Source organism: Oculina patagonica, chromosome 11, assembly GCF_052425735.1.
Source record: "Oculina patagonica isolate OP01 chromosome 11, crgOcupat, whole genome shotgun sequence".
NCBI lineage: Eukaryota > Metazoa > Cnidaria > Anthozoa > Scleractinia > Oculinidae > Oculina > Oculina patagonica.
Window position 1 is genome coordinate 2,811,956 of NC_135768.1, and position 26,415 is coordinate 2,838,370.

Genomic DNA, 26,415 nt, shown 5'->3' on the forward strand with positions numbered 1-26,415 from the left:
AAGCGCGGGAAAACATGCGCGAGTGAGTCAGGATTGGTTTTGGTTTTACTTCTGATTGGTTGAGAAAGTCGCGCGGGATTTTTAAAACCAATCACTTAGCGAAGGAAAGCAAAATCCGAGCAATCACGAATTATTTTTGACACTCAAGTGAAAACCGCTCAAATTCGTCTTAATCTTTTCCAATTTTAACCATCCTTGTTCCTTTTTGGTTTATTTTGACCTCTTTGGAGTTTTCCCACCTTAGCAAACTATTATTTAAAGGTGTTTTTCAATTTGAAATTTATTGTGGGCATCACAAAAAAGCTTTAGGCTGTTTACTCGGAACCGAGCCCAAATGGATCCGATCAGAGATCAAATTTTCGACGGGGAGCCTCCCTAATTTTTTAAGTGGAGTCCTGAAAACGTTTGCTACAGAGCCCAGCGCCTTGTGTTTGTAGGGGCTGGTAGCAGTTCTAGCGGGGTTTCGCATGATTTGCTCTTCGAGAGAACAATAAAACAACAAGAACAATGCCCCTAGCCCTAAAAAACAATAGCAGCTGCTACACTAGAGGACCACGAGAATTACATGCTAACGAGAGCTGCTACACCACTGTTTATCGGGAGTTTTGGAGCCCTAAACTCCTTAAGGACCCTGAGGTCCAAAAATTAGACTGGATCGGGACCAGATCGGGTCCGGGTAGGACCCTTCGGTCTGATTTTTGTACTGGATTCATTTAGTACTGATTCCACGTGAACATGGCTGATTTCTTCTTGTTTATCTCAGGAGTCACCGTGGATGGCGTGACGTGGATTCACTGCACAGCTGGGCATTTCAACACCTTCCCTCATTAGTAACTCAGCTGAATTACCAGGCATTCCTGGATAACGTTCTCGACAGTGAGGATCCGTGGATCATCGATTTCTACGCTCCTTGGTGCGGCCACTGCATACAGTTTGCTCCTGATTTTGAAAAAGCAGCAAAGGTGAGTAAGGCAACGATTAATTTTGTTTCGTGACAAATCCTGTTATGTTATGTGTCTCTTTCGTGACAAGTGTCACGCAAGACCAAATACCAAAATAATGTTCCCGCGCGAAAAAACATGCGCGCCGGAAAGGCGCCTGTTTAGTAGCCAGCGTAGCTGGTGGTATTCGCGACCGAGTGCTTTGTTTAAGGCGAACGGCGGATTCGAGCTGCGAAGCCGCGAGGGAATTGAGTCGCATTCTTCAAGTTCAGGGAATTTTTTTTTGTGTCAGGAAAAATTGACATTTTTGAAGAAAAGGCAGGGAAAATTGGAATATAACACCGCTGATTTCATACAATTAATGGCTGGAAGAAACATTTCAGATCAATTTGATCTAAGCGATATGTTTTTTACCGAATGGTAATGAGGTTATGTTATGGGCCGCATTTTCTCACTCGAACACTCACTCACTCACTCACTCGATTCTGATATCAAACCGCAATTAATTTATCATTAAACGAGAAACGTGCTGATGGAAAGGTCTTTTAAACGCATTCAGCACATGTCAATCAGAAACAAATTATTCTTCAACCTCGTTCCAGGGTCTCTCTCTTTCAGGGCAGTAAACTGAATTTCACAAAACAAATCGAAAGAGGATCACTTACACTTATCCTCTGGTGATAAAAGAGAATAGAATTCGCTCAACGAAGCCTCAGAGCATAGGCTAACAATGACCCATTCACGTAAGAAAACATTCAAAGACGCGTTTTAGTAAACACAACATTCATGCACGTTTTTGTTTCGCGTCACATCATCTTTGTGTCACGTCATCCGTTCTTCATCTTTTTGAGTCGTGCAAAAACGCGCATCTTTCTCTCAAATTTTATTCGCTGCTTAAAATAACGCTATACGTGCTGGCAGAAAAGTAAACATATTTAAAAAACAAATTTACTTAATGCTTAAAAGGATCAAAGGTTACACTTAAATATTTTTGTGATGAAATAGAATTCGCGCTACGAAGCCTGAGAGCACGAACCATCAATGATGCAATTCCCATGGAAAAATAAAACATTCACAGGGAAATAAAGTGATATTGTGTTACATTATTGAACGCTTATTTGAAGAAAAAAAGCTATCAATGACCCATTCACGCAAGAAAACACTCGAAGGCAAATTAAGTGAGATTGTGACATTACTGATAGCACCTATGGACTACATATAGTTACGCTTAAACTGTTATAGAAAATTATTATTGCATGTGACGTGATTTAATAAACGTTTCAGCTCACTGGAAAAACACAAATGCGTAGCACGTTTCTGTTTCGCGCTACGTCACCTCGTGTCACGTCATCCGTTTTTCATCTTTTTGAGGCGAGCAGATCTCAAATTTCATCGGCTGTTCAAAAAATAACAACGCTTGTCGCTGCCTAACCTCCCACGCAGTCGTTCTTAGGGGCGATTGTGTTCCACACCGTGTAACGCAATCGCGGGGAGGAGTGTAACGCGATCACCCCTAAGAACGACTGCGTGGGAGGCTAGTCGCTGCCCGGTATGTATATTATATATGTGCTGACAGAAAAGTAATTGAACACACAATTTATCGCATCTAAGACAGTAAAAACCATATTCAAAGGTTACAATTTATTTTGGTGGTGAAAAATAGAATTTGCGCTTCGAAGCCGGAGAGCACAAAGCATCAGTGACCCATTGACGCAACTCACATGAAAAAAAAAGCATTTAAAGGCAAATGAAGTGAGACCGTTACATTCTTGAACGCTTATTTGAAAAACAAAGCGAAGGACGCCACTTCATCGAATTACCATGAGGTTGCTCGAAGAGCCTTTGATTTTGTTTGGAAATGGGGTCTGTAGGCCGCTACTATAATCGACATTTTTAATTTATTTGGTCAGGAAAATTATAATTTTATCAGGGAAAAGTCAGGGAATTTTGCAGGCTTATATCTGTGGCAACAATGTTGATATTTCTATCTGTTGTAGCTGTTAGATGGGCGTGTCAAGGCTGGCAAAGTGGACTGTGAACAGGATTATCATCTGTGTTCCGAAGCTGATGTGCGAGCTTACCCCACTGTGAAGTTATACCTTGGTGCGCCGGGAGATGGAATGACACAAGTTAGTACTACATCAAGATTAACTCTTCTTACTCATTGCCATACCGGTTCGAGTCCTGCTTCTCTCCACCTAGGAGGGCAAATGGGTATTAGCAAGTGTCAATGTATTTAGCACTGTTGTGCTAATTGTGGACACTGTAAATAAATAAACAAATATTGCAAATCGAACATAAACTTGTTAAAAAAACCCTTACTGGCAGGAGGCTTACCAGTTGTTTCAAAGCGTAGGGGGGTTGAATTCGGCACGACCGAAGACAAATACATCTAGTGGCAGGGAGGTGGATTTGAACCCAGGGCCTCCGGGGCCTAGTCACCAGGCTTAAAGGAGCTACGTCATGGACATTCTCGTCCCCATAGCCCTTTCGTTTCTCTTAGCCGGCTAGGCCTTGGCACGAGGAAACAAAGGGCTCTGGGGACAGAGGATTTCCAGTCCTAGATTCTAGGACTTCCGGTCTTCATGTATGCAGTCATGACGTTTCAAAAGAATGTATGAGAGAGTCGTTACGTTTTCGACTTCCGTTTAGGAATTCTTTGTTCCAAACAGCCAATCAAAAAAATTCGAATTAATTCAAAAATCCTATGTCCCCAGAGCCCTCCGTTTTCTCGTTGCCAAGCCGGCTAAGAGAAACGAAAGGGCTATGGGGACGAGAATGCGTCATGGACAACACATCTTGAAAAAACTGGCAAGTTTTGTCAAGTTTATCGTTCGTAATCCGTCTTAATCTTCGTCAGTCGAAACCATCCTTGGTTATTTTCGCATTTTTACTACTACTCTGTTGTTTTTCTACATTACAAAACTATTTGAGGCTTTCTTCAATTTGGATGTAATCAGAAAAGTGGCTTAAAATATCGTGTCATTGCTCCTTTAAAACGGTTTACTTTTTACCCAGCTGTGGACTAGCGTCCCATCCACGGGGAGTAACAATTCTCCAAAATGCTTCATGCTTAAGCCCGTAAAACACTCAATTTAAGTTTTTGACTTGAAATCAATAAAGTTAAATTTTTTGCCGTAGCAAATTTGGAAAGTTGACGTCACGAGCGTTAGTCCGTTGTGGGCACCGATGAAAATATTGCTGATAATGTTTCTTTTTCATCTCGTTAATTTTTCCAGCCAGTGAACGGGCACATGAACATTGAAACTCAGAACCCGCATAAAATCCAGGAAATTGCGCTGCAGTCACTGGAAGAGTACAGGGCTGACTTGGAAGAGGAGGACAGGCAGGAAAAGAAAAAGACGAAAGCAAAAAAGGTGAGGCGTAGTGCTATTGCTTTAAGGTGGATTTCGACTGACGCGTACTTTTTTACGTGCGCTCACGTACGTGAAAAAATTAAGACGGATTCCGCTGAAAGTTCGAGCAATGAGTGCGAAAATTAAGTACCAAAAATCTACTCATTGCACGGCAACATTTTGTATAATATTTAAAAGATCTCATCGAAATTCATTTGTCTTAGTGACCCCGCAATTAAATTCTAAAGCATTCTCGAGAAAATTAAAGTCAAACCTCGAAAAAATGTATAAAACCCGCGCCATTTTGTTTTGAACCGGCGCAAAACCTCCGTTTTAACTGAAATAAAGACAACTTCAAATCCATTTTTCTCTCGCGGGGTCAGCTTGAGTGCTAAATTTTTGGCAGGTTTTGGTTAGCTGTACTAAAACTGTTGCCATGCTAAGAGGTCTTTTTGGTAACTTTATTTTTGCCTGTATTGCTCGAAAATTGTGCGGAAACCATCTTAAGTGACAATGTATGAACGACTTGCGTAAATGTTTTCCCGCGTTCACCGATCGAAGAAAAATGCGAGAAAATACATGGCTGTGAACAGTCTATAAAACTTCTAAATCGGAAAAATTCTATGTCAAAATGCTCAGTATAACGAGGAAATAATATCTCGTTTCGTTAGACGTTGTGACGTCAACTTGCTAACAAGAATGTTGCTTAGCGACTTCTCGGACAAAAAACCGCTGGCTGACTGAATTCTCGGAGACTGGACTCCTAGTCTGTTCCAGGCCCCTAAATATTGTTATGGGAAGCAAGGGTCGGAACACTTCTTGCCTCCTACGTATTTTTAACTTGTTTTTCCTTTTTTTTCCACCCAGAAGAGCAAGAACAAGAAGAAGAAGCCAGAACACGATGAATTCTAGAAGATTTTAAAGCCACCTGTCTGTATACGTACGAGTCTCACTCAAACCGCAGCCAGGACACCCTGTTAAAAATGGCCATTCTGGAAATAAAAATTAATAGCCAGTTATTCGCCAACAAAACCATTACCCAGGGCGAGGTTTAGTGCAAAGAGTTTGCTAAATTTCCTACTGACTATGTTTTTACACACGTTAGCCGGTATTTTACAAAGACATTAAAGGAATTTTTATTGGATTGTGTGTCTGTGTTTTCCTATTTCCACTTGGACCATTTAGCACAATTTTTTCTCTCTCTCGCTCGAATTTCAATTATACCGTAGAATTCCGGTTATAAGCCCTGGGCTTATACAACTTCGTAAGGGTTTTTGGGTGGGCTTCTAAGGGGAGGGGCTTATATTCGGGAGGGCTTATAAGTGGAAGGAAAAAACGTTCCGAAACGCGCGCGAGCCTCGGGAGTGTTGATCGAAATACGTTTTTACGTTAAAAACGCACAAAAATGCAACATTTAGCCCTGTTCAGTACTGTCATCCGGTAGAGGGGGGCTTATAACCGGATGTATTTTTTTTATTTCAAGTTGATGGGCCTATAACTGGGGGGCTTATAAGCGGGGGGGGGGGGGGGCTTATAACCGGAATTTTACGGTATTTATTCTCATACATCCGTAGCCCTTACGATTGTTCATTAACATGAATTATGTACTGGTTTGGTATAAATAGCTGTTGGTTTTATCATACCGTAAAATTACGGTTATAAGCCCGGGGCTCTTACAACTTCGTAAGGTGGTTTTGGGTGGGCTTATAAACGGAGGGGCTTATATCCAGGGGGGCTTATACGGTAAGTGGAATAAAAAACGTTTCTAGCTTCTTGAGTGCTTAGCAAGCCTCCCTAGTACATCCATAACTCAATAGTGTACGCTATAGCGTTTATCATTTGTCTTATAGCACAACTTTTAGGCGATTTATTACAGTTTTTGAGGTAAAAGGGCGCGCTTATTTAAACAAATACGTGTATAGTGCTCGCGTAAACGCTGACGAAAATCTAAAAGAAAAAACAAACAAACTTTTTATTTCAAACGTGCCTTATGCCTAAAAGATGGATTTTCTTATGTTTAGCTTTTCAAATTGACAGGAAAATCGAGAAAATATGTATAAACTCGTGAAGTGGCAGCACTTTCTTGTGCCATGTGCATTAGATTAGCGCGCGCGCTCAGGTTGAAGGCATACGTCAGCGTACACCCATAAACCAATCAAAGAGCGCGCTTTACCTTAGTTGTGCTACTAAAGGTGTTATTAAAAGTTTAGAAAAACTTAAAAATTGCAAGGCTGGCACTACGGCAAGGGCACTTTAATGTGCCCTTGCCGTAGTGCCAGCCTTGTAACCTTTCTACACGATACAGTGACGTCTGGTACGAGCATTTCTACAAAGAGAGATCCGGCAACAATAAGATCTGGGTTTTACTCTGCGTTGTGTGGTTAGTTTCTTAAAAGTTTGCCATGGCATATGTAATTCCTGAGTTTTGATTTTTTTATTTCTCCCAGTTCCTGATAACTTAGGAATCCCGCTTCCCGCCCTCTTCTTTTCCCTTCTCCCGCCCCTTTTCGCCAGACTCCATCCACGAAAATATGCCCTCCAGAAAAGCATATGGAAATTTCTCGGGTACCGGAAGTCACGGGATTACAAAACACATATCACGTGGGATCACTCGAGCGTGGCCGACCGGCCTTGCTTTGCGTGAGTGCCGCTGCTTGCTGTAATATTGTCTGAGCATTATCTTGTGTGTCGTCCAAAGAGCTCGAATTTTCACTTGATATTGCGGCGATTGGCGATTCTGTTGAAGTTAAGGTAAGTTAGCAACCTGTATACTTGCTTTAATTCGAAATATTGTATCATGTACAAGTCGCTTTCGATCGAAAATGTTTAATTAAGAGGCGATCTCGAGTCGTGCTCAACCAATGTGCTTAACCTTGCTAAGGTTTTTTTCTTTCTATAATTTTCATGGCCGTTCGGTCAAGAGTTCGGTGTCATTCACAAATAAACAAAACCATTATCCAATATTGGTCGATGGAGCCTTTATCGCTACTAGACAATTCTACAACGCCGGATCGAAGTTGTATTTCCGTGCGTGGCCTTCAGTATTACATCGCTATTTATTATATCTGCACCTTTTTGACCTTGGTTCCTGAAAGAAGAGTTAGATTGAAGTGCCACAATTGCACATTGCAATAACAGTAAAAAAAAATCAGTTTTGTATAAGTGATCAGTATTTATGCGCGTATATTTGGGTTTATAATGTGCTAGCGTAAAAATGGAACTTCATATCCGCTGTTTATTTTCAAACCCATTGTTTCAGTTTTGCGATGTGGACGTTTCTTCAAGGCTAGTTTCGATCTAAAGGTTCGACAAGATCGCTAGACGCGAGGGAATTCGAAAACGCCAGATTATTTTTTATTAGGCACACTAAAAATATAACTCGGCTGTTGTGTTTTGTAGTCGCTCTCACGAAAACAAGAAAGCCTCCTGCAGCGCCTACGACAAGTTTTTTTTGCTCCGTTTTTACAGTCAAACCGGATGTTCTTTTGATGGCAACTTTGCAATGTTGCGGCGCAATTGACAGTTTGCTCGTCGCAACTTGCAGCTTTCAATTCAAATTTGCTCCACAAGTTACGGCTTACGTTTGTAATTTTGAAGCGTAATTCCTAACTTAGCAATGAAAACAAAGCCTGTCGCTTATTTCTCGCATTCTCGTGATGAACAGTCGAATAAGGGGCAGTTATTTTCTGTTTCTTTCCAACAAAGGTGGTACAACCTCGTTTTATACGGCAAAATGAAAGCCGGAACTTGGCAACTTTGCTCGAGCAAATTTGAATTGAAAGTTGCAAGTTGCGACGAGCAAACTGTAAATCAATATTGGAACATTGCACCGCAACATTGCAAAGTTCCCATCAAAACAACATCCGGTTTGACTGTAATTAGTACATCGCTATTTATAATATCTGCACCTTTTTGACATTGGTTCCTGAAAGAAGAGTTAGATTGAAGTTCCAAAATTGGAGATTGCAATAACAGTAAAAAAATCAGTTTTGTATAAGTGATCAGTATTTATGCGCGTATATTTGAGTTTATAATGTGCTAGCGTATGTGCTGTTTACTAGTATTTTCATACCCATTGTTTCAGTTTTGCGATGTGGACGTTTCTTCAAGGCTAGTTTCGATCTAAAGGTTCGACAAGATCGCTAGACGCGAGGGAATTCGAAAACACCAGATTAATTTTTATTAGGCACACTAAAAATATAACTCGGCTGTTGTGTTTTGTAGTCGCTCTCACGAAAACAAGAAAGCCTCCTGCAGCGCCTACGATAAGTTTTTTGAGAATTGTTGCTCGGCAGCGATCAAGCGTATACAAAAATTCACCTTGTGCCCTGACAGACGCGCTTAGAAACAAAGCTTATCAAGTTTCCCAGACAATGTTGTGTGTTCAAAGTAATAAAACCGTCATTATGCGAATTACACTGTTACGCCACTTCTATGCCGCGACGAAACTTGAATTTTCTTTTTGGTTGAGTGTCAGAAATAATTATTGTATAAACAGCTTTACAACATGAACAAAGTCAAGGTAACGCGTCAATCAATTGGATATTGGTTCCCTTCGTGTCGTAGACGATTCCATATCTATTGTTGTTCCCGTAAGCTTGTGTAAATAACTAGCACGTATTTTGCGATAATTTATGCTAGTACAGCAAGCAGATGTCGTAAATTGGACTTGGTTCAGTGGAACCCCGCGTTACGGACACTTGCTAATACGGACACCCGCTAATTGAATAATTGGTTAATTGTTTGTCCCGACAAAAACCTCATACATTTTCTCGCTTTTACGACCGAAATAAAATGCTCTCATACAAAGTAAACCTCGCATAACGGACACTTTTCGATCACTGTTTATGGTCCTTACGTACATTTTCATTTGTAATGATTGCGTGCTAATTGAACCCCGTTAAACAATGGAAACTTTCAACGGTTGATGCGTTTTTAGCATGAATTCGTGTGTCATGCTTGATTACCGTCTTTTTCCGGTATTTGACCGGCGTGAATAATTTCGAGTGCGACTTGGATAAGCGTAGGTTTCTTCAGTTTGAACTTGAGTCACAATAGACCTCTTTAGCTTCGTTTGTTTGTTGTCCCATTGTAGACCATGTGATGCTACACTTGAGAATTATTTCTTCAAATTCGCACAAATTCACGTGGAAATGAGGGCTTCACATGATCTAAAATGGGCAATTTACATACCTAGCTAAAGAGGTCTATTAAGGCATTAGCCAGCGATCTGTTGCGTTTATTTGTATGTTTTAGTCTTTTTATATATGTCTGAATTTATCAAAACCAGGTCAAGGAAATTTCCACCGTTTTAAGCGCAAATCGCTGTAAACGCGTTTTTTTCTCGCCAGAAACTATCTCCAAACTCCATGATATAAAAACTAAAGGGAATGTCAGTCTTTTTTTCACTTCTCCTCTCTCTTCTCTACCTTTCAGCGCTGTATTTCTTTTTTTTTTCCCTTTCTTTTGGCGTTTTAAGCCAATTCGCGCAGTAACGTACTTGTTCAAGAATACTGACGTCACTTTTCTTTGACCCGGTTTTGATAAATTCAGACATATGATTCAATAGTATGAGCAGGGAAAGCCTGGATATCTCTCTAGATGCATAGAAAATGATTGATTGTAACTCGAGAAGCTCATTCTTGGCCTTTAAACTATTGAATCAATTATGTCTGAATTTATCAAAACCAGGTCAAGGATCTGTCAGGGTTCTGACTGAAACTAAATCATGTAAATTATGACCGACCGCCGGAATGAATTTTACGGATATAAAATCGTCTCCCCTGTTGTGGTTCATTGCGTTGTGTTCTTGGGTAAGACACTTAACTGAGGCCCTGCCCGGGTAAATTCCGACAAGCGACATGGCCCAAAAAGTAGCGACAGCATACTAATAAAATCGCGACAAACGACAACCCTTTTGGAAAAACTTAAATACCGACAAGGATAAGCAATTTTCCTTCAATTTAATTACCGACAGCGACATAAAGAGCGATAAAACAGCAACACAGCACACTTTTAAATTTAAACAAGCGACACGGGAACCCCCCCCCCCCCCCTGGCAGGGCCTCTTAACTCTCACAGCGCCTCTCTTCACTCATGCGGTTTATAAAATAGCTACTGCATGGCGAATTGTATGCTGGAGGGGGGTATTAACCCATCCGGGGGGATTATAACTAGAAATACCCAGCCCTTAGTATCGACTTAGTAACTTCATGCTCAGGCTACAGAAACCAGGATATGCGTAAAGGTATACGGTACAGATTGGGCCAATACTAAAACAAACTAAAATAGAATAAACTGTCAACTGTCACGTTCACAAAAAAGAGTGACGGAGTCGTGAAGCCTTCTTCCCACACAAATTTCCTTGTTTGTGTGGATGTTGTGAATTTTGGCCCTGTTGCTATGACCCTTAAATAAAGTTCATTCATTCATTCATACTCTTCCTATGACGGCATCTTAATTCTACCACACAATCAATCCGCTATCTGCCCAAACCACTAAATTTTATAAGACAATAACATACTACCCTAACAATATTATAAAAAGCGGAATTCCGTTTTCTCGAAACCTCGGTCTCTTGAACTTCCCGAGAACTCGAACTTAAAGTCGTTTACCTTCGATTTCCTTCACTTAATAGAATACTGCAATTTAACCCCCGGTTTCCCGAACACGATTTCTCGAACCAAATTCGTTCCCCTTGGAGGTTCGTTCGTAACTCTAAAGCGGCCTTTATACGACAAACTTAAGTTGGCAAAGTCGTGTTGGTAAACTCCAAAACGTTGTCAAACTCACGCCTTCACAAAAGTTGGCGAAAAAGTTGGCAAGAATAGAGACAGGTTCTATTTGTCGCCAACATGTTTGCCAACTTTTGTTGTAGGTGGATATCTTTATTTTTACACGGATAAACCATCAGCCTTTAAAAATACTACATATAATCCTAATTTACATAAATACTCACTACAACTTGAGTTTGCCAACACGAGCTTGCCAACTTAAGCAAGTTTGTCGTGTGAAGGCCGTTTAACCCTTTCTTGTCTTTTTAGTGCAGAATGCACTATTGTAATGGTTTGGTGGGTTGGCGTTTGCTAAACCCCTAAACCACTAAATCACTAAATCACTAAATCACTAAATCACTAAATCACTAAACCACTAAACCGCTAACGCGGTGTAAACTTTTAATGACCAATTAACCCTATTCAGACCGGGCTTTTTTGGACCTTCTCAGACCGGGGGGGGGGGGCTTCGGAAGCCCCCCCTATGGAACTTCCAGAATATTTAACCAATCACCATGAAACTTGTAGGATGTATTGTACGTCCGAAACTCTTTCTTTTGGTATACGTCACGTGGGATAGTGACGTCACATCACGTGACAATTACATCATGATTTCAAAACAGCCGCCATCTTGGAACCGCCATCTTGGATTTCAAAATTTTTCCAAAATTCCAGAAAACCACCCAAAATCACTGCAAAGTACTCAAAATGAATAAAAATGTGCTTTAAACCAGTAAAAATGTAAAAAAAATCCATTTAAGTTGATTTTTATTAAAAGAAACACGCAAAATTACAAATTTGGGAAAACATGCCTGTCAAAATGCCGTTGCCATGGTGATGTCAAGTTCCTGACACATCATTCAACCCTACCAAATTGTTGCCAGATAAATTTTAGGAAAACTCAGAAAGTTTGGCAGCGTTTGGTTAAATCTTAAAAAAGTTATAAAAGTTCAAAGTCAGCGCGGGCCTCAAAAGCCCCCCCCCCCCCCGGTACGGTCTGAATAGGGTTAATTAATTAATATCAATTAATTAATTATTTATTTCTGTAAAGGGGGGAGGGGATGGAGAGCACCTGACCGTGTGCCCTTGGTAAATCGGGGAGTACATTACGATACTTACAATTGAAGAACTCAAGGTATATATTTGTTTCAGAAAGCACTATGCTCTCCTTGTGGTACAATTATTTCTGGAAAAAAATACTTTGTGCTAAACGCATGCGCAGATCAGTCTACATCACGAGCATTGCGTCATAGCAGTTCATGTGAAATAATTCTTGATATGGCAACGCTGTTTTCTTAGAAAAGGTGATCAGGCATCTCATAATTAATTGATAATATCTGTGGTATAATCAATGTCGCCTTGTTTGCAGAAAATAAATCACGTTACCATATCATCATGTTACATCCGTTTTCGACAAAAACAAAAGTATGTAACATGTTTTTGACAAAAACAAAAGTATCTCGTTTGCTGTTTCAATATCAAACTGAAATTCAAGCTATCGAAAATTAAGATAACAGGGACGTGTTTAGAAATTTTGTATTAAAGGTGGTGTGCTTTTCAATGCGGTTGAATAGAGTGGTAAAGTGTGACGTCACGGTTCCATGGTAACTAATTCTGTGGTTCTAAACAATGTAAGAGGACATATGCACAAATTTCACACAAAAATGAAAATTCTTGGCAAGAGCCCTTTAATGGATTTCGCTCATTCTCTTACCATGGGTAGGCCTTAATATGAAATAAATCACAGTATACTTTGTTTGGCTAAATATCGATTTCTTTCGAGAAAATCGATAATTCTAAAATCCAGCAAAATTGACGCTTTCGGAGCTCAAAATTTATGCCGAGTTTGTTAGCTTCGCGTCGAAATATAAAGCACTCTGGAAGAAAAATACCTATTTAATATCGAAGAATAACATCAAATTAGTACGTCGAAAGCAATTTCTGCTCTTGAAGTCCTTTTATTTACAAAATATAATTAAATTCATTCGACACACTTTTGATTTAATTCAAAAAAGGTCAAACTTATCGCTTTATTTAAGTATGAGCGAAGCGAAATAAATGGCCGAAAATTTGGTATTAGACAGATAAATGATTGTTCTTTTCGATACTAAAAGGATTTCCTAGGGAAATGATTTAGTGCGATGCTTTCAGATCTCAAAGTTGCTTAAAATTCGTTAATTTAACCGACCGTGACATTGTTGATCTTATCAACATTATGTAAACATTCCACGCAAAGGTTAATTTTCCCCATGTGAACTTCAACTGAGTAAAATAAAAAACATAGACTTGCTTACCGTGGTGTTCGCTGATACATTGTAAATCCTGTTTTCCTCATTTACGACAAAACCTAAGCCCTCGGCGAAGCTGTTATCCAATTTTCTTGACGCGCCATTTGTAACTGATTTCCACGTCTTGAAGTGACAGTTCTTTTCCATTCATTCTTGAAAACAGTCCAGTCTCAACTGATCAGTGTAAACAGGAATACGAAGTACTTTGCTTTAAATCAACCTAAAGCTTAGCAGCAGTGGTAGATAAATCGATACGGCCGGCGAATCTTCGTTTCGAAAACCGCCATTTGAGATTTGTCGGCCCTTTGTCCTGCGGTATGCAGATAATTAATTCACACTTGAGTAACTTCCGGCACATGAAATCGACAACCACCGTGACCAGATAGCACCCTGCTTTTTGGTGTATTGGTTGAGGCACTATTTTTATCATTTTAACATAAGCTCTCAATGAAAAACCTTTTGGGCTGAACTTGTAATTAAGTTTCACTTCAGTAAGCCACCGTTCGAGAGAGTTGTTAAATGGTTGCATGAAAGCGCTTTTAACTTCCGGGTCGAAAGTTCTTCTTATGCGTTGCTTCGCTTTGGTTCATATTTTTTATCCAGTTCTTACCCTTGTTAAAATTCTTTATTAGGCTAAGGCAAAACAGTTGTAGAGTCAACTCTCCCTTATTGAAGATCTCTATTAGACGGACACCTGGTGTTGGTCCTGTCCTTGCCGTTTTTTCAGTCATTTTTATACTCTAACCAGCTAGGCTACGTTTACACGGGACCGGACCGGAGCCGTTCCGAACTGGACCGGACCGGATCGGCCTCTGTTTACACGGAAGCGTTTGGAACCGATCCATGTGTTTACACAGGAAGGTTCTGGAACCGGTCCGGAACGGTTCCATAACTTGACCTGCAAAATAGCAGGTCCAGTTTTGGCGGGGAGGGACAAACGCCTCGCCGTCAGGGGATCCAAATGTATTAAAAATATCATAGTCATTATAAAAATATTTTGTTTTTAGACCTGTTTTCCGGTGTGTTTTTGAGTTGATTTGGCAGCTATTAGGGGAAAAACGGTTTAAGTTTCAAATATTATCCGCAGTGCATTCCTTCGTAAATAAGACGGTTGTAATTATAATACGACTCAAGTTTCCAAACAACGAGAGATATAAAGTAATAACTTTATAATCACCTTAATTCTCAATTCAATAGGCGAACTTCGTTGGAAGGAGTTGTCGAAGCTGGCTCTGTGCCGTCCAATGAGGTCGTGATTTTGGGTTCCCGATCTAGAACGGGATTTTCAATATCAGACGATATCTAGAACGAGGTATGGTATTTTGAACACACAAAAGTTCCAAAATATCAGCTGCCAAAACGGGGTGACTTGTTTCTAGAACGCGGGATCTTTTGAATGCAAGTTCTTTCTAACTGAATAGCAGAGGCCCTTCCAATTACGCTGGTAAAAAGGGAATGTTATGCTTCTAACAATGCTTGTTTTTTGTCCGATATAATGCTCAACTGTAATTATGCTCATTTTTTTAAAAATAATACTACTTTGGTATAAATGCTTTGTTGTACTTTGCAGAAATAAATACAAAAAATGGCATCACGTCAGAAGTCCATAACAAACTTCTGATTACGTGTACTTTTCTTCACAGCTTTAATCGAATGAAGTGAAAAACACCCTTTCCTTTATTTTTACACCAATTTACACCTTGGTGTAAACAGTCATAAATGTTCAGCGTTTTATTATAAATTGTTTACCGTGACTGGTATTACAACTGCATATACATGATATATGGTCCCTTTTCCCCCACCCCTTCCCCACCTTTCCTTCCCGCTTTTATTTCGCCCAATCCTCCACAGGAGAAAGTAGGAGAGCCTGTTTACAGGCTAGACTACACAGAATATATATTTTTAACTGACATTCACGGGAGACGGATCCAACGACGCCATCTAAGGTTTTGTGTACAGCCAACTCTCTCTGAAACGGGTACCTTCGGGACCGGCTCCAACTCAGTTCGTCTAAAAGAGATGTCCGTCTTATAGAAATTTTAACGTCGTATCAAATTTTCCACTGAAGTAGGGACAAGAATTTGAACAAGGGTAAGAACTGGATAAAAACTATGAAACAAAACGAAGCAACGCAACAGAAGAACTTTCGACCCAGAAGTTAAAAGCGCTTTCATGCAACCATTTAACAACTCTCTCGAACGGTGGCTAACTGAAGTGAAACTTAATTAATTACAAGTTCAGCCCAAAAGTTTTTCATTGAGAGCTTATGTTAAAATGATAAAAAAAGTGCCTCAACCAATATTCTAACCTGCGATCAGCTGCGAAAAAAGAACGCCTGATCGCAGGTTACCAATATTCCGAAAAGGAGGGTGCTATCTGGTCACGGTGGTTGTCGATTTCATGTGCCGGAAGTTACTCAAGTGTGAATTAATTATCTGCATACCGCAGGACAAAGGGCCGACAAATCTCAAATGGCGGTTTTCGAAACGAAGATTCGCCGGCCGTATCGATTTATCTACCACTGCTGCTAAGCTTTAGGTTGATTTAAAGCAAAGTACTTCGTATTCCTGTTTACACTGATCAGTTAAGACTGGACTGTTTTCAAGAATGAATGGAAAAGAACTGTCACTTCAAGACGTGGAAATCAGTTACAAATGGCGCGTCAAGAAAATTGGATAACAGCTTCGCCGAGGGCTTAGGGTTTGTCGTAAATGAGGAAAACAGGATTTACAATGTATCAGCGAACACCACGGTAAGCAAGTCTATGTTTTTATTTTACTCAGTTGAAGTTCACATGGGGAAAATTAACCTTTGCGTGGAATGTTTACATAATGTTGATAAGATCAACAATGTCACGGTCGGTTAAATTAACGAATTTTAAGCAACTTTGAGATCTGAAAGCATCGTACTAATTCATTTCCCTAGGAAATCCTTTTAGTATCGAAAAGAACAATCATTTATCTGTCTAATACCAAATTTTCGGCCATTTATTTCGCTTCGCTCATACTTAAATAAAGCGATAAGTTTGACCTATTTTGAATTAAATCAAAAGTGTGTCGAATAAATTCAATTATATTTTGTAAATAAAAGGACTTCAAGAGCAGAAATTGCTTTCGACGTACTAATTTGATGTTATTCTTCGATATTAAATAGGTATTTTTCTTCCAGAGTGCTTTATATTTCGACGCGAAGCTAACAAACTCGGCATAAATTTTGAGCTCCGAAAGCGTCAATTTTGCTGGATTTTAGAATTATCGATTTTCTCGAAAACAAATCGATATTTAGCCAAACAAAGTATACTGTGATTTATTTCATATTAAGGCCTACCCATGGTAAGAGAATGAGCGAAATCCATTAAAGGGCTCTTACCGGCATATGTTTGACCGTTAGTAACCTGTGCTCGTAAGAACGAACCATAACAAAGAGAGCTCGAACCGCATCGAAGCACATTTGCTGTGGTCTTAGTCGCGCTCAGTGCTACTATTTAGCTCAAAACATTCGTCTATAATTTGAAAACGTTAACTTCTTTGATTTGACAACTTGACGAAGAACTGGATTGTATTTAAACGTTGTTTTTCGGTGACGTTCGTCGCCCGACATCATCAACTATGGTGCAGTGTTTTGTCCCCGACTGCAATCATCAGTCGGAAAGCCATACCTGTCAGTTTTTTCGTTTTCCCAAGGATGAGAAACAATATAAACGCTGGAAGGACCGCATCAGGTACGTTTAACACGGCATCTTGTAGGCGATTTTGTTTAAATTAGATGCATCAACAGGAATTACGCGTGTGATTGTTACCGAATAGCATTCCATTAATCACCGAACTTGCCTTTCAGGAGAGGTGATCGCGATCCCAATTCCTACTCAAGAGTATGTAGCTGTCATTTCCGTGATGGAGACAAAAATCGTGGACCAGAATTGTTTGCCTGGAACGTAAACAAAATATTTGCACCGACTTCTCCAAGAAAGAAAAGAAAGCGCACAGTGACGAGTACTAGTAACACAGAATCAGAACTCCAACTTGAAGAGTCAACGGACTCAAGAACTGACGAAGAAAAAGTTGCTTCTGCCAGCCAGACAATTCTAGAAGCCGAATTAGACTGTTTAAAGAAGGAACTAAGAGAACTTAAGGAGCAACAAGTCTACCAAAGAACAAGATATTCTGTTGCCGCCATGGATTGTGAAGTCTTAAGAATGGAAACTGGACTCCCAACTAAGGACGTCTTCCAAATTGTTGTCAATTACATTTCTAAATTTAAAGACAATATTAACTATTATTATGGGTGGAGAGTCGATTCTATAAAGTTGGAAGATCAGGTATTTATCACACTTATGAAATTAAGACAAAACTATACCAACCTTCACTTGGCACAATTATTTGGCTGTTGTGTTACAACTGTAAGCCCTGAATTTTTTTTTTTTTTTTTCAGGCTTCTTTATTCCAATTGCTTAAATTGGAAATTCACTGCGACGATCATTTATCACTCTCATATACATCCGCAGTTCATATATGAATCATTTCATATACATTACATCATTTCACTCCTCTCACGGGAAAATATGAACTCACAATTGACCTCGCTCCCAATGTGTGGCTTCAATAGCTCAGTTGGTAGAGCATCGCACCGGTAACGCGGAGGTCACGGGTTCGAATCCCGTTGAAGCCCTGAATTTTTTTCAGGCTTCTTTATTCCAATTGCTTAAATTGGAAATTCACTGCGACGATCATTTATCACTCTCATGTAACAAACATTGTTTTGACTTTTGTTCATGTTTTGCACAGTTTGTTTTTTGAGGATCTAATGAGCAGTATGCCTTCCAGGGACAAGAATAAGTCTTGTGCTCCGTCTTCATTTTCTTTATTTGGTAACTGTAGGGTTATCATTGATTGCACAGATGTTGAAATTGCCACACCAGGGTTAATGAGCCTTCAGAATGCCACCTATTCCACATACAGGGGCATGAATTCTTTTAAGGCCATAGTGGGTGTAGCTCCTAATGGAGTGATTACTTATGTAAGTAAATTGTTCCCAGGGTCAGTGTCAGACAAATTCATTGTAGAACATTCTGGAATTTTAAAGCAGTTTGTAACTGGGGATTTAGTTATAGCAGACAAGGGTTTTCTTATTCAAGATATTGTACCAGATGGTGTAGCAGTGAACATTCCACCATTCCTGAATAATGGGAAATTTACCTCAAGTGAAGTAAAAGCTACCAAGTCTATTGCCAAATGCAGAATCCATGTAGAAAGAGCAAATGCCAGGATCAAAGACTTTAAAATTCTTACTTTTATTCCATCCTGGCTAAGGAGTCATGCAGACAAACTGTTTCAGGTTATTACTTCATTGGTGAACTTACAATTTCCACTGATAAAAGAGGGTTGTGAGGGTACAGAATTCGAATAGATATCTACCTGTAAGTGTATGGGGCCTGTTTAAATTTTATTAAGTTGTGGGGGGAATTGCCATGGTTTCATTGAATGAAATGAGTGATTTACTATTTGTTGAAAAAAATTATCCGGGAATTTAGTGTCACATAAATATTTATACAACTTTTCTCTCTCAGTGGAGATACAATTAAAACTGCCACATATGTGCATGTTTACTAACAAGTAAGGAAAGATTTGTTTTGTTCTTTTTTTGTTTCCAGGGAGTCTTACCTCATTTTTCTAGTTTGGGAGTATCTCTTCCTTAAGGCCTTTGATATTATTTTAGCATGTATGAAAACTTTGATTTTAAGTTGTATATGGAGAATAATAAATGTCATTTTAAACCTCAGAGCAAAAGCCTCAGTCTTTAACTCTTACAGATTATTTACTTATTATGCCATTACTTGTATCTCTGTCGTTCTTTAGAAATTTTGAACATATAAGCTATGAAGAATATCTATAACTAAGACATTAAAATAAATAAATTATTGTAGAAAATATTTTTTATTTTACAAATTGAAATGGAACATACGGAGAAAACTTGAACAGGTAATTCAATCAAACTTCTAATATTTAAGATCCACCGGATAATTTTGATGATCTTATCCAGACAAATTAAAATCATTACAGCTCACCCTCAATTATCTTGGGAAAAATATGAGCAAAGTAAAATCGTTTTAAAATGTTTAGATTCTCTCCCCATGAATTGTCTTTAGTAATCTTAATTACTACAGTATCTTTAGTGGTCCATACTACAAAGTAACACAGATCTCTAGAGAAATACATCTCTCCCTGTGCTTGATGCCAGTAGGCATGGTCTTTTTTGAGGACAATATTTCCATCTTTATCTTTCTTTAGGTAGAAATTTGTTCATAAAATAAGTTAGCTGATCGTCACCAAGTTGTAAAACAAATTGTTCAGATAAAATTATGTCTTCTACTGTTCTTACTGGTAAGGTAACAGGAGGTTTCTCCGGACTCATTAACCAACACAATCCGGTAAACTTCCCATAGTCACAAAGCTCTTTGTATAAAGAAGCTCGATCTTCCGCAATTGGATTTCGTGATAAGGCAGCGTATTTCTTCGGAGGAGGAAACATTTCGTTTACAGCCTCTGTCCTCTGTACAGTTTTTCTTTTCCTCCAGCTACACTAGACGTCTGTTCGACTAGGATTGTGTATTCCGTAGATAAACAACGCTGCTGCGTGACTGCACTTGTATTCGCCCCGAGGGCATTCGCACTCGGTCGAGCGGATCTTCAATTCTTCGTCGAAAAATACCTAAAAGAACGTAAGGATTGCAATGACTGTGTTGCATGGGAATTTAGTATCAACGTGATCAGAAAACTGCATCATTAAGATACTTGAACGAACAAATGCAAAGAATATGGTCAACTCAAACTTATAAAAATATGGCGTCGTAGTTCGGCTTGACATACCGTGACCTTGTAGATTGTTTTCTTCATGCTTGCATGAACTTCTCCTTTCAAAACACCAGGAAGTTACGCAAAGCTCTCTACATGACTGGATCTGCAATGGTTTTCACCTCTATCTATAGATTTCTGCTCTCCCGCGAAAAAAGAAACAAGGGAAGCTATCGAAAGTAACGCCATCTTACACTGTAATCGAACCGAGGAAGGTTTGTTTAGAACCAAGAAATTGGTTACCATGGAACCGTGACGTCAGCACTTTACCACTCTATTCCTGTAGAATCCTTGGCGTTAATTTAATTAGACATCACAGCGATCTGCGAGAAAAACAACAATATCATGTTACATCCGTCACTTCCTTTTTACGACTGAATTTATTCAGGAGTATTGTGGGTAGCCATGGTTGGTCGGTTGGTCCATCATCTGTAGACTTCTCATTGCAACTCCGCTGACCAGCAGATATACTTGTAGAAAGAGTGTAGCAAGGCGGCCGTATAAAAGCGGCCGTATAAAAGCAGTCTTTTAATTTAAAGGGGTTTACAAGAAAAACCAGAAGCAAAGAAACAAAAGATGGCTGACAATTACGTGAAGAATTAAGTAATCGACCGCCAAAAAAGTGAACATTGAGACCCAGTAATCTGCATTAATCGATCGATGACTTTCGTGTCTATCTTTCGAGCTAGCGTAGTACATGTAGTCGAATGTAGGAGCATTCGAAAACTAAATCGGGTTTCACATAAGCTTCATAAGCGATGGATCTATCTAGAAACCAGAGCGTTGGCTAAAATCGAGTGCGGGGCTGCTTGTTCCCAAGAAAAGGAAAAGCTTTTCAGATGAAACAGCACAATATTACATTTGTACCTGAATCAGTCTATTATATTTTTTTTTACAGCGTTATTACTTAACAGCCTACATGTAAATTATTCTGCAATGCATACCTACGGAGCGATATAATAAACAAACCATTTTAGTGCTATGGGTTAAAAAAAGAAAAAAAAAAAGGAAAAAAAAAATAAACCCCCCTCTGGTACTCGAACTCGCGACCTTTCGATCCGCAGTCAGTTGCCTACCCGACTGCGCTACTTAGACGTACTTAGTCACGTGAGACGAAAATATCTTATATCAATGTAATCGACATTCCACCGTTTATCTGTTATCATGTGCATCAAAGGAATGTTTGAATCACCTTGCTGCTCATAAATTTTCAAGGAATGAAAACTAAACTTTTAAACTTGGCAAAAAATTCAGTCGTGGCTCAATGAGCCTTTGATCTTTGATTTGTTCTCCATCGGTTGAACTAACCTCCGTTTTATTTTGTAAAACCTCTGCCGCTTTAGTGTTTGAACATGCTTTCGTGACGGTTCCGACATTTCTTGAAAGAAATCTTCACACTACGTGCTTCTCGGCTTCATGCTTGAGTGAGCGTGTACGAGGCAGAGCGTGTGACGTGTTCACCAGACCGTGGCGAGAGCATGATCTGGTGCACGAAATGCTTTAGCGACAATTTCGGGGGAAAAGCCGCAATTTTTAGCGACAATTTCGGGGGGAAAGTCGCAATTTCGACATTTTATGCTTTGTAATTAATAGTTTGTGCTCTGCTCGTGCACTGTTCTTAAAATTTGTAATTTTTTAGGTCTTTTTCTAAATGCTGAAGGGGACAATGCGGTACGATTCTTGTAGAATCCGTGGCGTTAATTTAATTAGATTTAAACGCATCATAGCAGTCTAAGAGAAAATCAAAGGTATCATGTTACAAACCTTTGCACGAAAAGCACAAACATCTCGTTTGCTGCTTTAATACTGAACTGAAAGGTGAACTCATTTGAATTGTTCTCAAGCGAAATTACCCTGGAAAATTATTATCATGCTGTCGATTGATTGACCATATTGCATTCTGTACTGTCCTTTTGAGTCTCTGAGTTTTATCCCCAAGCTGTGTTGAAAATGGTCGGTTTGCTTCAAATACTAAACTGTTCATTAACCCGAAAAGTATTCAGTTATTTTATAAAAATACAAAGCGTGAAATGTGCGTAAAAAGAATATTGACTTGCCAATACAGAAGCGGCTATAGAAGGTTTAACAAAGGAACTACGTCAAATAACAAAACGGAACATTTCAAGTGGAACGTTGGGCAGAAAGGAAACCAGTGCAGGCCAATAAACCTCTTTAGCTACGTATGTAAATTGCCCATTTCATTATGTGATGTTCTCCAGAGATTTTCGTTTGTCTATATTTGAAAGTTATTTATTCCCTTTAACGTGAATGTGTTTCGATTTGAAAGAGAGGATTTTTAAAGGTAACAACATTACGTGGTCTAAAATGGGACAACAAACAAACGGCTATTTGAGGAAGGAATTTTGACGAAACGGCGTTCGCGGAGTAAATTTTCAAACAGGGATGAAATTTAAAAAGCTAAATACCTTATTATAGGAATATAACGAAGCATTTTAACAACGCGATCAAAATTAACGCGTAATAAAATTAACGCGAATTTAAGAAAAGTTCTGGTTAGATGCTTACCGTAAACGTGTTAACATAAATAAAATTAACGCGAATTTTTGAAATTCGCGTTAATATGTATCGTTAATTTCCTACAATAAGGTATATTTGCAGTCGTAAATAAACAAATTGGTTAATCATGCTTTAGTGATATTGAATCTACAGTATTTTATATAAATGTTCCGTTTTGTCATTCAAATATATATTTTTTCTCATTTTGTCACGATGACTCGACACAGTTTAATAAGTGACTAATATTTCGTTCTGTTTCGCAGTTCAACTTTGAGGAACAAGTTTTGATAAAGGTATGTCAATTTCTCATTCTTAATTCATGTTCAACAGTTTAATGCCTTTGCATGAAGTGTAAAGCTAATAGAAAGTCTAGAAAGCCGTTACAATTTCGGCATACCCTATAAATAAGACTTGGTCTAATATTTACCGAGAGTTTCTCGCCGTTCATCTGTGTATTTAATAGCCAAGTTCGGAAAATCGACCAGTGATTTGTGATACAAAGCAATCTTTGGAAATGTTTCGAAAGCATTCGAATGGTTTCCAGACAATGTTTCAGAAAATTTTCGGAAATTGATCGGTAATGTTCGAATAGCGAAGCCGAACGGTCATTCTTCGGGCAGAAAATAGCAAGTACCATCTTCGTCAGATCTTTGCAAAGTGTTCCAGTGTAAGTTTTGTGGGCATTGAAAGGCCGGAGATTAAGTTGTTGTATATGTTGGCCAATTTTACCCTTGGTACAATTTTGTATTTTCTTAAGTTCTGGTGTATGGTAATATATGATAAAGAATACAAAACAAAGAAAAATACCAAAACCATTAGATATCCAAATATATTACTCAAGCCAAAATTTGGGCCCAATTTGGTGACGTCATTTTCCCGCCAAAAATGCCAAAATCTTCAAAACTAAAAACTTAAAAAAAATTACGAAAGGTTTAATTTCGGGAGGGTTATCGGAATTTTACCGGGCACGTGATATTTCAAGCTTTAGCACAAGAGAGGATTGTATACCAAGTATATAGGTAAAAGGTAAGTTAAAGTCTGTGTCCGAGGCAAGTGGTCCATACAGCCGAAGCTTATCCCGGTTTCCTTAGCATTAAGCGACTAGGAGTATTGCTACTCCCCCTGGATGGGATGCTAGTCCATCGCAGGGTTACATCCAGCAGTAAATTCGCCGGTACCCATTTATACACCTGGATGGAGAGAGGCACTGTGAGAGTAAAGTGTCTTGCCCAAGAACACAACGCAGCGCCCCGGCCAGGCCTCGCACCCGGGCCGTTAGACTCGAAGTCGGGCGCGCTAACCATTAGGCCACCGAGAATATAGAACCCTGCTTACCAACTTAATTTAATTTTTGCCAACAGGCCAACGGTAAATTTTATCAACTGGCACCAAACGCTTCACTGAACTACCAAACACCATTCAGTCGGTAACGCTACTGTCTGTATGCAAGTCGCTCTGGCGTGAAGGATTCAAAACAAAATGCAAGCTGTGGACTCAACTTGTCGTTTGATCTCAAAGTGTCGCTGTCGATACATAGTGTTGTCTGTTTTTCTCATGATCTTAATAACTCTCTACACAATTATGAACTTGAGAAATTACGGTCTTTATACTGGAAATCATCCTTTATTTGCCGCACAGCCTTGTGAGTATCTCGACAGCAAACAAAAAGACCAGCTTCTAAACATGGCGGAAACTGTGCACAAAATCCTCGATGATTTTGGTATAGAGCACTGGCTGATGTATGGTTCTGTCTTCGGCGCGGTCCGTGCGCAAGGACCCCTCGCCTGGGATAACGACGTGGACATTGGTTTTAACGGTTCGGGGACGTTTTCGACGATGGATTTCAAGGAGTTTTTATCGGCGTTTGAGGCAAAAGGACTGAAAGTTTATTATAAACGATGGTTTACGAGCAACGTGATGAAAGTTTATAGCGACGATCTGCCGCATATAAAAGTCGATCTCTTCGCTTTATATAGGTATGGCGAGTGGATGAAAAGAGCCGGTTTAGAGACATGGATTTTCGCGTTAAGTTATAATCTCCACGATACATTTCCTGCACGATTAGTAGAAAAACCGTGCCCAGCGGTTCCGTTCGGGAACTTTAAGATGCCAGTTCCGAGGGAAGGAATTGAAATCCAGAAGTATCTATACCCAGATGACTGGTTCAAGGAAGTAAAACCGGTCACCTGTGACTGAATAACGCAACGCAAAAGCGTTACAAGCGTTGCGTTACTTTATGTAAGTGACCTGGGTGTCGCGCGTTCAACGCATTCCTCATTGACTCGTAGGTACTCATTAGTTTGACAGAACAGAACTATAGGAGAGACATTAGGAGGGTCTTGATGAGAGTAGTTGAATATTTAAATAATCAGTTGGCGATTTCCCAGCCAATAGTTTAAAGTTCAGATCAGTTAGTTTTGCAGTTCTCAGGTTTCAGTTGAAAAACGCGTTGTTTCTTAGCTGACAGTAAAAATTTTGGTAGTTAAACCCTATCCAAGCCCTCACTCAGAGATGATGTATTTCCGACCTGACGGGTTTATTTACTGCAATTTATGTTTAATTTGTTCATATTTAATTTCAAGTCGAGTCTAGTTAATTTTAACTGTGGAACCCTCTTTGCCTGGAATATAAGCTCGGCTCTTTTTCGTTACCTGGTTAAGTTGTGGGTTAATAGGATTCCAGTGTAATTACTTTGTATTTATTGATAGAGTGGTTTTCAATTGAGTGTCAAAAATGAAGCTATTGAACTAAAAGTAATCACTCTGGCCAATCACAAAGGACACAGACAATCCAGTGAGCCAATCAAAACTCGAAGCAAACACATGCAGCCGGTACGAAGCGCGGGAAAACGTAGTCACGATTGGATTTTACTTCTGCTTAGCTAAGAAAGTGGCGCGAGATTTTTAACCAATCACTAAGCGTTGTAATGCAAAACCAAAGCAAATGCGAATTACTATTGACACTCGACCTGAAAACCGTTCTAATTGAAAATCAATCAATCGTTTTTGTTGTTGTTAGTTATCAGTTCAACAGACTCTTACAAAATCTATTATTTTCTTCAATTGTCAAATCCAAAAGAAATTTATCATATTTAATGAACAATACCAGTCCATGAAAAGAAAAACTTTTTTTAAGATTGTGTAATATAGGAAAAACGTGGTTAAAACATGATCACCTTTAAAATTGTGTGACGATTAATTATTGTTTTTTTAATCATTTTTCGAAACAAAATCACTTACTTTTTGCAATTTCATTCTACAGATCATAGATAAAGGCGAAATTGGAAAGAAAAGAAATATGTTCAGTTTAAAAGTTAAAAGTTGTTCAGAGATTGGCTTGCCTAATCTTTTATAACAACTTTTTTTGAGCCTTGAAAGAAAAGAAGAAAACAGTTTATTTCTTTATTATTTCTTTATTTGTATAAACACACAACATGACAAAAAATATCGAAATTTACAGTATAGAAAGTAGCGAGTGAGCCTGTAGGGAAACCATATGGCGTCTTATGCTAGGATTCTTCGTTACCGGCAATCATAATTAATATAACATTGATAAAAAAAAGAAGCGAGAAAACTTTATTATGATACGCGTGAATACAAAATTCACTCTGTAAGGGGAAAAAAACGTTTTATTTGTTTTTTCTTGACTTGTATTCGTGTTATTAATTATAAACTGCACACATTTTTGCG

At 39.0% G+C, this 26,415-nt stretch overlaps 3 protein-coding genes and 1 pseudogene across 8 annotated transcripts in view; 3 read left to right on the forward strand and 1 right to left on the reverse strand.

Moving 5' to 3' along the window:
- Positions 1 to 5,441, forward strand: part of LOC144631100 (dnaJ homolog subfamily C member 10-like) — a 23,813-nt gene extending 18,372 nt beyond the window's left edge. Inside the window, exons 19-22 of one of the 4 annotated variants that reach the window (XM_078489482.1) lie at positions 764 to 962; positions 2,939 to 3,070; positions 4,181 to 4,328; positions 5,174 to 5,441. In XM_078489482.1, coding sequence (XP_078345608.1) covers positions 764 to 962; positions 2,939 to 3,070; positions 4,181 to 4,328; positions 5,174 to 5,202 — 508 coding nt within the window. In that variant the 3' untranslated portion in view covers positions 5,203 to 5,441. Of the gene's footprint in view, positions 1 to 763; positions 963 to 2,938; positions 3,071 to 4,180; positions 4,329 to 5,164 lie in introns of all 4 variants that reach the window. The other 3 variants (XM_078489483.1, XM_078489481.1, XM_078489480.1) reach the window with 3 other exon arrangements.
- Positions 5,442 to 6,907: 1,466 nt separating this feature from the next.
- Positions 6,908 to 25,307, forward strand: LOC144631124 (uncharacterized). 3 transcript variants are annotated; one of them, XM_078489510.1, is made up of 3 exons: positions 6,908 to 7,048; positions 22,990 to 23,019; positions 24,088 to 25,307. In XM_078489510.1, the coding sequence occupies exon 3, from the start codon at positions 24,206 to 24,208 to the stop codon at positions 24,920 to 24,922; it is 717 nt and encodes a 238-aa protein (XP_078345636.1). In that variant the 5' UTR covers positions 6,908 to 7,048; positions 22,990 to 23,019; positions 24,088 to 24,205; the 3' UTR covers positions 24,923 to 25,307. The 3 variants fall into 3 exon arrangements, with proteins under 3 accessions (XP_078345636.1, XP_078345638.1, XP_078345637.1); XM_078489511.1 differs by lacking the exon at positions 6,908 to 7,048 and adding an exon at positions 22,157 to 22,389; XM_078489512.1 differs by lacking the exon at positions 22,990 to 23,019 and having other exon boundaries at positions 6,929 to 7,048.
- Positions 16,781 to 18,847, forward strand: LOC144630028 (uncharacterized). Its single transcript, XM_078488306.1, has 3 exons — positions 16,781 to 17,079; positions 17,196 to 17,763; positions 18,108 to 18,847. The coding sequence occupies exons 1-3, from the start codon at positions 16,967 to 16,969 to the stop codon at positions 18,762 to 18,764; spliced, it is 1,338 nt and encodes a 445-aa protein (XP_078344432.1). The 5' UTR covers positions 16,781 to 16,966; the 3' UTR covers positions 18,765 to 18,847.
- LOC144630501 (uncharacterized) lies at positions 19,403 to 20,484 on the reverse strand (annotated as a pseudogene).
- Positions 25,308 to 26,415: the final 1,108 nt, after the last annotated feature.